Below are 11,622 nucleotides of genomic sequence, written 5' to 3'. Positions count from 1 at the left end.
TTCAGCACCCCAATCCTTCACTGCGTCAAATGTTTCAATAAATAAAAAAGTAAAAGTTTCTTTTCCGGCCATAATCACAATTTGGATTTATTTTTAAAGCCTGCATATATGCTTTTATTAATTGTAACGACCCGATTTTGTACATAACATCAACGTTTTGTTTAACTAAAACACGTATAGCAATTTTTTGTATAAACGTAAACTGTGCAGCTAAATATTGAAATCGACCATGTTCGCTTCATATTACAGCTGTTAACAAAAGCAACATTTGAATGTATCTGGCCTTGAATGGTATTAGTTGGGAAAATTTTGTCGTAATAATGTAGCATATTTTATAGCCCTTAACGCCTACGGTAAAGGTTGACAAGAGGTTTTCTTTTTCGAATATACGCATTTGCAAGTTCAATGAGTGATACGACAAAGACAAAACAACAATAGTGCAAATCACTAGAAGGCACAATTGGTGAATAGGTAGGGGAAAATTACAAAAGTAAAATCATAAAGTGCACCTGATTGTTGTTGCTTAATTAAGGATTGTTAAGATTTCAGCAAAAACTAAATACGATGTCAAATAATGTCCACAAAAAAGGAATAGCATCGTTATGGTAAAAAATGGGAATGACATACAAAACTCAGTTTGAATAAAATGTAAAATTGAGCACAAAAATGATAAAAATACTGTAATATAACAATACAGAAATCGAATACTTACAGATAGGTGGACGGAACTTCATTATTAAACTGTTTTTGTTCACAATAAAAAGAAGGCACAATTGCGAAATCATTGAATAGTGCGACATAAAAAAAAACAGCAAAAATTTGAAGAAAAGTTGCAATAAAGTCTACGAACTAGAAAAAACTTTGTGACAGTGGCTCGTTTGGCAAGACATACTCATATTTGTTAAGTTTTTGAGGTTACGTTCGGCATTTTAAGCGACCTGATGTGTTCTTTTGGGCAGCTAAGGGTTTTTTCACAAGAGTTGAAAATCAGTAACAATGTCTTCATAAAATTTTTACATTAAAAAAACAACAACCAATAACTGTCAAGTCAAAACCGAGTTAGATCGATTAATTAGTTAAAAATCCTAATATAGTGCCTGCGTATTGAAATAATGATCAAAATGTACACAAAATTGATACCAAACCAAAAAAAGGGATTAATTTCTCAAGTGTATGCAGTTACAGATCTTCCAGTGCATTTGTAAACTGAAGCATCTGCAGCAAGTTAAGTTTTAATTCGGCCTTCACACAAGCATAGTAGAAATCTGGAGATCTCTTTAACATTTTGTGAAGACCCTCCAACGCTGGTCCATCAAATGATGAAAGATGGGAGGCAAGACCGTCTGCAAGAAAAGTTTTGCTTACGGTAAAATCATACGCAGCCAGAGTTGTAAGTCGGGCCGGGTTCGGGTTTAAATTAAGTTTATTTCACTTGGCAAAAGCACATATACTCAATTGCACTAAATAAATCGGATAACCAGAAGAACCTGCGCAACTTTGAAACCTTATGGAGCGCAAGAAAGTGAAGGGCACAATTGGTGGGTAATGGTTATAGTTCTGCAGCCGTATTGTAAAGCGTTATATGCCGGGAGCTTACCAGGGAGTGAGCTTGGCGCATTGTGAGTATAACACGATTTTTAGCCGTACAGCTTTCCTAATATTTTGTCGCTACTTTTTAACGGCAAATGCATTACCTATTCCCGAGTTCTTGGCCCATTTTGCAACGTCTTCTTTATCCCATTTTCGACACAACAGCTTTGAAGTCGGCGCACTTGCCTGTCGACTTGCTGCTCGATTTGGAGCGGATCCAATCACAGGGGCGTCGACCACTTGATAGCAAAAAGTTTAGACCGGTTTGATCTAACATATACTATTTAGTGAATACAAACAGTGTTCTCAAGACACTGAAAATAGAATCTTCAGATTTTCTTCAGTAACTGATACAAACGCTATTTGTTAATTCTGAAATCACTGTACAAAACAATAGTAAAAAGTTTTACATAGTCGATATACCGTGTTTTAACGCAACAATATATTGCCGTTCTCGGTAAATAGCATAAAGCTTTAAGAACAACCAATTAATGCATGATTTTTTGTAATCTAAAGGGGGTTACATGGTATTTTTTAACGTTTGTTTCATTTTAAAACATATTCATAAGTTTTGAACAAGCTTTAAAATGTCCTGGTACTGACAAAAGTATAATGAAATGGCTTGCACGTGTTTTCTTGAAAAATATCACTAAATATTTTTTGTTGTTGTTTTTACGACAAACACAAAACAAACAAGTTGCCATATGTTGCAACAAACAAACAAAAAGATAAACCAACCTGTTGCTGATTCGTTAACAATTGGTGGTTTCGATCCGATTTTGGCATTTATTTTCTGCAAGACGTTTGGGAACTTTTTCTCCATCCAATCTTCATGGCTAATGTCAACATATAACTGCATGCCCAGAAGAGCACCAAGCCACCCGTTCGGCTTGTATTTAGGTTCAAGAAGCAACGGGACAATGGGTTTTGACAATTTGTAAGCATATTCCGATTCTGAAAAAAATGATCGTTAATGCAACGAACATTTTTGCTGATAAATTATTTTTCAATTACAAATTAATAACATGGCAAAAAATCTCTAGTTTAGGCTCGAAATTCTCTAATAAATTAAGTGGTTTGGAATAACTTTGCACATGAAATTGGTTAAAGCTAGTTTTAGGTTTCTTAAAAGAAAAAAATCTAAAAACTGTAAGTATCATCCAAAACAGTGTTTTCAATTTATTTCATTATCCTGATAAAGATGTCTCAAATCGAAACGTCAGCATATTATTATAAAGACTGCTGGAAGAGCTTAAAATTTGTTGATACATTATGCCTGGCAAAAACATTTTATTTATCCAAAATAGGTTAAATAATTGGCACCCTGGAACCCAAAGAGCTTGTAAGAAACCCATGTTTAAAATAGAAACATGAGTTAACGCCCACACACCTGTTCTACATGGGTCGCTGTTTTTGTATCTCTCTGTCATGGCAACCACAACAACACTGGCATTTTCCACCGCTTCAGCCATCGCTGACAAAATCGAACCTTCCATTCTGTCAACATCCAACCAAACCTTGTGTCCATTTTCTTCTAGTTGTGTTCGCAGCTGTAAATGTACAAAGTCTATTGTATATATGTTGGTGTAAAAGATAATATCCTGTTATTATATTCCCCTAATTGTTTAATCCCCATAGGTAAGGTGTACAATACATTAGGAGCACCCAGCTGCCAAAAGTTAAAATAGAATCAGTTTATCACTGACATAAAGAAAAAATGTTCATTGCAATTGTTTCAAATTGCCATGATACAATCATTTCTTTCTTTACAAAAAAATAAAATAACTTCGCCAAAGTTTTAAAAGAGGTTCAAAAATGGAAATAGTGTAAATATATGCTTAACAACTTTCAGAGATATATTGCGACGGAACTGTAGGATTACTCATGAAGCACAATAGGCACCTCATAAGATTTTAAGTACCCACGCTGACGTAAAATTACACCCCTATAAATTCCTAAGATATTATTTCATTGTTGAAAGAATACATTGTAAATGTTTCTGACTCAAACAACAATAAAAAGTTTGCCTCAAGTATCTTTGTGTTTAAGAATGCACTGTCCTTTTGCAAACAGTGAAAAAGTTGGGGTACATGATTAGACATGCCTGAATAAACTATAGAATTGCCTTTAGTTTGTGGAGCTGCCCTTGGTTTGTATCTACATGGCTGAATGCCTTATAAAATATGGCCCAAACAATTTTCTAATCCAGGGTCTACAAAAGCCCATATTATCCCCTACAGAGAAAATTGACAATGTACAGCCCACACAAAAAGGTCTCATGTACAAAATACCACTTTGTCTGAGTCACATCAAAAGCATTAGTTTTGAATGTTGGTTTTGCTGGACATTGTCCAGTGACGTTAGAAAACTATGTGGTTGGGAGAATACTATTGTTTGTGGTGATAAAATTTGGTATACATGGCAACACAATTGGTCAAAATTTGCTTCAAAAAGGGTGAAACAATATCTGGAAGCAAAAATGAAATTTCCCCCCTTCTGTTTTCAGTATCTGTTACAACATTAAATGTCATAATTTTTTTGGCAGTTCTACTAACAATAATACAATAACAATACCCATAAAACAAACTAACCTCTAAAATGGTATCTTGTACATCCCATTGATAGCTTATCATAATGTGTCCTGCACTTTGTGCCTTTCCAGTTGTTTCCTTATTTCTGGGTTTTTCCTCTAAGTTAAACACAATACCGTCACATGGCCGAACAATGGTCTGATCGCTTCCTGGGTCATCTTTTAATCGATTTACTCTATCTAGTAAGCCTTTTACCTGCAAAAAATCATGCCCCATTTAGTACATTCAATAATAATGAAGATATTCACAAAACAAGTATAAATCAAATACATATTTCACAAACAAACAATGTTGTGTATAAGAATTAATGCTATTGCCACAAAAATACCTGTGTAAAAATTCTAGTAAAAGTTGTTAGCCCATAAAAAGTAAAACATTTTGTTTGTAAACTTTATGCACCACATCAGAACTTCTAAACTTGGCATTACCAGTCACCTTTGCACATTTTGTAAAGTTAGATGGGAGGTACAAAGTTTAGTAATACCTTATTAAGTTTATGAGTGAAACAGTTTCTTATTGATGATAAAAATGTATAATGTATAGAAGCTCAGTTATAAGTATAAAATTCACCTTTCTGATCGGCTCTTTGTTCTCTTTGTGAAACGACAGTCTCCACAAGCACTGTAAGGCTACACTCTTTTCATTCGTTGAAAAATCATTACCCAACATTTTATGCAACGACGGCAGAATTCCAGCACCAACAATCTTCAACTGGTTTCAACATAAAAAGTAAGAAAAGCTGAATTACATTTCAGTGGTTTCTTTTAAAATCTGCCCAGTAGTAGTGATGGGACGGGTACCCAGTACTCAGTATCGAACGATTTCGGTGGTATCGATACTCGTACTTGGTATCGAAATATTTTGTCTCAGTTTTCGATACCAATATGCGAATACCGAGCATCTCACTTTAATGCATTTTTCAATAACCAGATATTACCAACAGAAAAATAGGTGATAGTTTCTTGTGTGTAAACTAGAAGAGTGGCTTAGCACATATTGCCCTTGCACATACACTATGATCTATTTTAAAACATAAATATATTTCCTATGCTTATTTTGTATTGGGTCCCATATTAGCCATCGTCTTTTATCACCTTGGTTGTTTCTGCAGGCAAAAACTCATGGGTCCCCACACATGCAAAGTTGAAAATAATGCAATTCAATAGATAACAATGAGTAAGTTTGGTATTGTGAAGACAAACACAGTGATTGGTACTGTGCATATCTAAATATGCTATATGGAGTAAAAACTATTTATGTTAAAAAACTCATTTTAGGGGGATAGTAGGATAACTAATTGAGGTTCAACACACACAAACTTAAAAGTAGTAAACCACAATGACTCAATCAATAGTACTGCAAAATTTCAGTCCAATCTGTCAACGTTTACAATTTCAACCACTAGAGGTGTTTTGAGCAACAACTGTTAATGTTTCTGACGTCAAAGGGCTGTTAACAACCCCCGAACTGCAATGGCACAATAACGATAATTGGCATACTTTACAAGCTATCCAAATTTTAGCCAATTCTTACATTGTTTACAAACTCACCCCTTTTAGGGGGCTAGTGGGGTAAATACTAGGGTTATCCGGACAAACAAAGTGGGATGCACATCTACATAACTATATCTACCATCTGTATAAGTTTCAGCCACATCCATCAAGCATTTGATAGAAAAACGAGTCAGACAAACTTCGGGGGGAAAAACCATTTTAGGGGGCTAGCGGGGTAAATACTGGGGTTATCAACAAAAAGAAAGTGGAATGCACATCTACATAACTACATCTACCATCTGTAAAAGTTTCAGCCAAATCCATCAAGCATTTGATGGCAAAACGAGTCAGACAAACTTCGGGGGAAAAAAACATTTTAGGGGGCTAGCGGGGTAAATACTGGGGTTATCAACAAAAAGAAAGTGGAATGCACATCTACATAACTACATCTACCATCTGTAAAAGTTTCAGCCAAATCCATCAAGCATTTGATGGCAAAACGAGTCAGACAAACTTCGGGGGGAAAAAACCATTTTAGGAGGCTAGCTGGGTAAATACTGGGGTTATCAACAAAAACAAAGTGGGATGCACATCTACATAACTACATCTACCATCTGTGTAAATTTCAGCCAAATTCATCAAACATTTGATGGAAAAACGAGTCGGACAAACTTCGGGGAAAAAATACCCATTTTAGGGGGCTAGCGGGGTAAATACTGGGGTTATCAACAAAAACAAAGTGGGATGCACATCTACATAACTACATCTACCATCTGTATAAGTTTCAGCCAAATTCATCCAACATTTGATGGAAAAACGAGTCGGACAAACTTCAGGGAAAAAATACCCATTTTAGGGGGCTAGCGGGGTAAATACGGGGGTTATCAACAAAAACAAAGTGGGATGCACATCTACATAACTACATCTACCGTCTGTGTAAATTTCATCCAAATCCATCAAGGATTTGATGGAAAAACGAGTCGGACAAACTTTGGGTAGAAGAAAAAAAAAGAAAAAAAAAACAAACATTTTGAGTAAAATCAATATGTGTCCCCTTCAGGGAAGGGGACCCATAATTATTAACCTTGTTGTCATCATTTGAGGCAAGTTTGTTTAGTCCCATCACAGTTTCAAGAGCCGAAAATGAATAATTTTTTGATGTGTGGGTGGGAGAGTCCAGTGCGCTTGTTAATAGTTGCATAATAAACACTATTACTCCAGCACCTGTCATTAAAACATAGTAAAAAAATTGAAGTACTTTATAATATATCCCAAACATTCTTAAGGGATGTTAATTTCATGATAATGGTTAAAATTGATGAAACTACAAACAACAACTTACTAAACTTTTATAGCTAGGTGCATCATCTCAGAAGCCAATACGCCAGTGTTAACTAATGAATCTCTTTTGTCTTTTGACTCCTTTGTAATTGTTTGATTGATATTGAAAATATAATTTGTTTCATACCTGTCATTATCTTTTCATTTTCTTCATCATCAATACAGTAAGCAAGAATCAACATTGCTTTTGCTTTAATGATGAGGTAACTGGATTCGTGGTACTTCAAAATCTTCTGAATTCCATTATTTTTTCGAACCAGCACTCGATTGTCATTATACAATCGCAAAACATTGTGAAGAAAGCCCATGCTTGCCTGTTACAAACAGTTAAAATTGAATACTAAACCTCTTAATTTGTGGCATATCACCTTTGGTAAATTTATTTGTACCATTATCTAGATCAGGGGTGTGCAACCTGCGGCCCGCGGGCCAAATGCGGCCCTTTATTAAAGGTTGTGCGGCCCGCAGAGGCGCTTGGATTTCAAATGTACTGGCAAATGAGTCCAACTATTACATATTTTGGAGCAGATTAATGTGCCCGATGCTATTTTTCTGCGACCTGGCAATTTGTGGCTATAATCAGATGTGAATTTACTTGTAGTTAAGCATATTTGGGAAGCAACAAAGAAAAATCACCTTGTTTGATACACAGGTGCGGTCCGCGATTTAATTTTGGCAATTGTATTTGGCCTCACAGTAACAAAGGTTGCACACCCCTGATCTAGATTATTTTCTTAACTGCTGATAAGATGTAGCAATGATGGGCAGTTTTAAATTAGCACAATAAATTACAACATGCAATTAATCATTAATTGATTATAACAGAATGACCTGTATATGTTTAAAAAACAAGGGTGCATGTTAGCATAGTAAAATTGCATTGCAATAGTAAACAATGTACTACTCATACCTTGATAAAATACCTCATAGTGTTGTCATCAAGATTTTTAACTGCTGTTTCTGGAAGTGAAAATTCCCTCATGTTTCGTTCGATTGCAGTTTTTTGCATGTATGCATCTTTACAGAAATTGACGCACTTGTCAGAGTAGTTCCACAAGAGAATTTTCATCTGTAGTAAAATACAACAAATTGTATTTTTAGCAATACATAGAATATTTCGACAACTACACAATAATGGAAGTGTATGACAGGGTAGAGGAATTGGACAAAAGTTTTTCAACTTGTGTGAAAACTTTCACCCATTTAACATTATGGCAACACTTTTTGTAATTACCACTTTTTTGATTTTTTTAAACAGATTGAAATGAAAAAAACTGTAATAACTATGCATTATGTCAGTTTAGTTACAACCATTCTACTAGTTTTACAATAAACATAGTAACACACCAATTTGTATGTTGGGCTATTTGTATAGTGTTCATCCTCATTTTCAGTGGCGTGACAATGATCCCACATTGCCACAGCAACATCTAAAAATCTGTATTTCACCAGAAGATCTCCTATGCCCAAAATGTATTTTTTGTCTTCAGCAAAATAGCCCTAAAATTTAAATGCATAAATTTAAATATTTTATGATAAGATTTGTGTAAAATTAAGATATACCTTAAGGATGTGGTCCAATATTTCTTTTTTATCCCAAGGGCTTGAACTTTTGCTTAGTTCTGCAATGTCCTCCTTGAAACATATTTTTGTCAATATTTATATCCTTTTTGTTACTTAATAAACACTCAAGTATATATATTTTATCGCAAATTTTAAAACAAAAAAATTCTGAACTACGCAAAATAAAGTCAATTGCTAACCCAAAATAGAATGTTTGAAATAACAATAGTGGTTTAGCAATGAGCTACAAGGCAGGAGTTTTGACAGCACACATTTCTTGAGTAGTACACTATCAGACATTGCTCTGCCACAATAACTGAACAGAATGGTAATCAGTTACCTCCATTGATTGCATGAAGTTGTCTTGAGGAGTGGACTCCATGACTGCAGGGACTGATTTGCGAACTGGGGGTAATGCTTTTTCTTGAACAGGTTTAGGAGCTGAAAAAGCACATTTGATATAAATTGCTTCACATGGTCAGAAACAGTAATATCATACCTAGCACTGTTACTGTTTCTTTGCTTGCAGAACTACCCATGTTTTCATTCCTTACATTTGTTGGTTAAGAACATTACAACAACATTAATTACCCTGGCCATTACTTGTATGTTGTACCAAAAAAGACAAATTTTATCATGCATAATTTTGTGGCAAACTTGTTTGGGCAGTTAATATTGATTGGACAAACAAATCTCAATGTTCAGTTTAATTTCAAAAATGTGTAATTGGTTTACATTTCTATTGCAGCATGTTCCATAAAAAAAACACCATAAAAGCAACAGGCTGGTCTCAAACTAGCTTATTGTTTTGCTCCGTTATCAAGTGGTAACACAAAACCATGCCCAGGCGAAAAAAGGACAAAAAACTACAGCGTAACTTAATACTATCAAGTATCAACCTATAAAACACAGTATTGCTAAACAGCAAATACAAAAGATGAATAATGGGATAAATGAACAGACGCAGGGGTTTTATAAGGACTTGCTTTCTAATACAATACGATTCCCTTCGCAACACAACCTTTTGTGATACACCAACACCAGGCTATGAAAAGTGGAAACAGAAACTTACCTTTTTCACTTATTTATTTTCGCAAAGAACACAAAAACTCCGTCAGTTCTTTCGCGTTTCCAACAGCAACATGGGCTTACTGATGCAGAACGCATAAAACCGATACTGAAGCTTTTTTCCATCTTGCACAAAAACATCATACTTCGATGGTTTATTTTTACCCACAAACGCAAATATTAAATTGAACAGTGAAGTGATGGTAAGGAGGCATCGATTAACCTTTCGGTTTTCGAGTCAAGATTAGGGTTGCCATATTTTATAATACACAATCCCTGACAAAATTTATCTCGGTTGCGTTAACCAAGTTTTTCTCAAACAATTTTCGTTACTTTTTCTAAACGGCCATTATTTCGAGGGCGCGGTCCGCAAGCCTGAATGTGTATTTCAGAAAAACGAAAGTTGAATGCAGGATTTTAGCTAGTTTTTGTTCTAATTCTAATGCAGTTTGCCACAAATCTTCACCCAGTAATTTAGTGTCTCCAGTTCAATACTGGAAAAACAAACCCACTACATACACATTTACAAACATGGACAACTATTTTTGGAGTGCGGATGATGCATCATTCGTCATCTTATTCAATGATTGTAGGGAATACCCAAACCTTCATATGCTTTATGTGTCTAATCAACATTGGTTTATATCGATAAATAATAATATTAGTAATACATAGTCGCTAAAAAAAACCTTGTGTGTTCTTTAGTTTCGTTCCCTTTTCAGTGTTTTTTATTTGTAATTGTGCTCTTTTCGGCGCGCCCTTTTCTTTTTTGAAACAACAACATGGGAAATTAACTGATTTAGTGTTTGACTTTTAAATTCATATTAAATACTTATTAACTACGCTTTTCGGTATTGTCTTGATTTGTGCTGTTTTTGTTTTTTATGGCCCAATCAATTTGGGTAGGTTTCTTTTTTTGGTTGTCGTTGTTTACGTACCTTTAATTATTCAACCGGCTGGAATCCACCCTATGTTGTCAAACCAAGTCGCGTTGCCGTTAGCGCCCCTCGTTTCTTCACCGAGATTCCAACCTCTCAGGCCCGCTTTTTTTTACCAGGTACAGTTGCTGTGTTTTTTTACCGTTGCCCTCCATCTGTTAGTATCATTTTAGCGTATTTTCAACCGCTAGGTTTTCGCAGCTGTGTCCTGTGTTTGTCGTACCATTGTACCGTCATAAGTTAATATGCTTGTCGCGTTCAAGTGCACGTGAACAAAATAAAATACGATACGATACGATACGATTTTACAAAATTGCGCTTAACAATGGTCCAAATCTGACTTCACAGACAAGACAAAATCATTACAATTGTGCGTGAACAATTGCATTTTTGTTTGTTGTCATGCACTTAAGCCTATTGTTTTTAGCAATGGAGACGGTCGATTCTCACATTCTCTTTGATTTAAATTTATTCAGTTGCACAAACTGACGCCAAATATAAATATAGAATTATTCCAACGTTTCGCAGTTTCCGCAAAATACCCTTAAACGCCTAAAGGACTGCGGATCCCTGTTTAAGAACCGCTGCGTTAACCATTTTTGCGATCAAAACACTTCTATTCCGAAATAAATTTGGAATCACACGGACGGCGGCACGAGAAAACGTTAGATACGGTGCTCTGATCCTAACTTTCTGTGTAACTTCCGTTTAGTTAAGTTTATTAGGCTAAACTACTCTTACTATTCTTGAAACAATAAGCACATATATCAGGGGTCTCCAACCTTTACCACTCTAAAAACCATTCGGACCAATTTTAAACGGAAAAAACTAACAGGGAGCCACAAAGACCTTTTTTAATTTGAAATAAAATGCCACTGAAAAAACGTTTCACGACATTCGACGTTTCGTTGTTAGTTAGTTCTTAGAATATTAGGTACACAGTTAAAGCAAATGAAATTTCCCACGCTCTCACGTAGCATCGAATGCTGTGTTTTCTTGAAACGCGGATTTTTATTTCTGTATTTAACGTGTACTGTT

The 11,622-nt window shown here is 35.2% G+C and overlaps 1 protein-coding gene across 4 annotated transcripts; it reads right to left on the bottom strand.

Moving 5' to 3' along the window:
- Positions 1–70: 70 nt before the first annotated feature.
- Positions 71–9,966, bottom strand: LOC145214093 (uncharacterized). Of its 4 annotated transcripts, none has more exons than XM_080082552.1 (13): positions 9,651–9,966; positions 8,919–9,019; positions 8,579–8,650; positions 8,363–8,515; positions 7,926–8,084; positions 7,143–7,329; positions 6,759–6,898; positions 4,752–4,892; positions 4,182–4,376; positions 2,981–3,140; positions 2,329–2,544; positions 1,695–1,829; positions 71–1,343 (listed from the first exon to the last, which is right to left on the bottom strand). In XM_080082552.1, exons 2-13 carry the CDS (start codon positions 8,958–8,960, stop codon positions 1,180–1,182), a joined length of 1,764 nt encoding a protein of 587 aa, XP_079938678.1. In that variant the 5' UTR covers positions 8,961–9,019; positions 9,651–9,966; the 3' UTR covers positions 71–1,179. The 4 variants fall into 4 exon arrangements, with proteins under 4 accessions (XP_079938678.1, XP_079938677.1, XP_079938679.1 ...); XM_080082551.1 differs by lacking the exon at positions 9,651–9,966 and adding an exon at positions 9,078–9,632; XM_080082553.1 differs by lacking the exon at positions 9,651–9,966 and adding an exon at positions 9,078–9,632 and having other exon boundaries at positions 1,278–1,343; positions 1,695–1,860.
- Positions 9,967–11,622: the final 1,656 nt, after the last annotated feature.

Source organism: Phallusia mammillata, chromosome 2, assembly GCF_965637545.1.
Source record: "Phallusia mammillata chromosome 2, kaPhaMamm4.hap1.1, whole genome shotgun sequence".
In the NCBI taxonomy this organism is placed as follows: domain Eukaryota; kingdom Metazoa; phylum Chordata; class Ascidiacea; order Phlebobranchia; family Ascidiidae; genus Phallusia; species Phallusia mammillata.
This window is presented reverse-complemented; position numbering and strand designations above follow the sequence as displayed.

Bases quoted from the DNA above. Each gene is read 5' to 3' on its own strand.
- LOC145214093 (XM_080082551.1), bottom strand. From the start codon at position 9,117: ATGGGTAGTTCTGCAAGCAAAGAAACAGTAACAGTGCTAG. The intron at 8,651-8,918 runs GTAACTGATTAC...ATATGTTTCAAG, and splicing joins ACTTCATGCAATCAATGGAG to GAGGACATTGCAGAACTAAG. The intron at 3,141-4,181 runs GTTAGTTTGTTT...GTACATTTACAG, and splicing joins TACAAGATACCATTTTAGAG to CTGCGAACACAACTAGAAGA.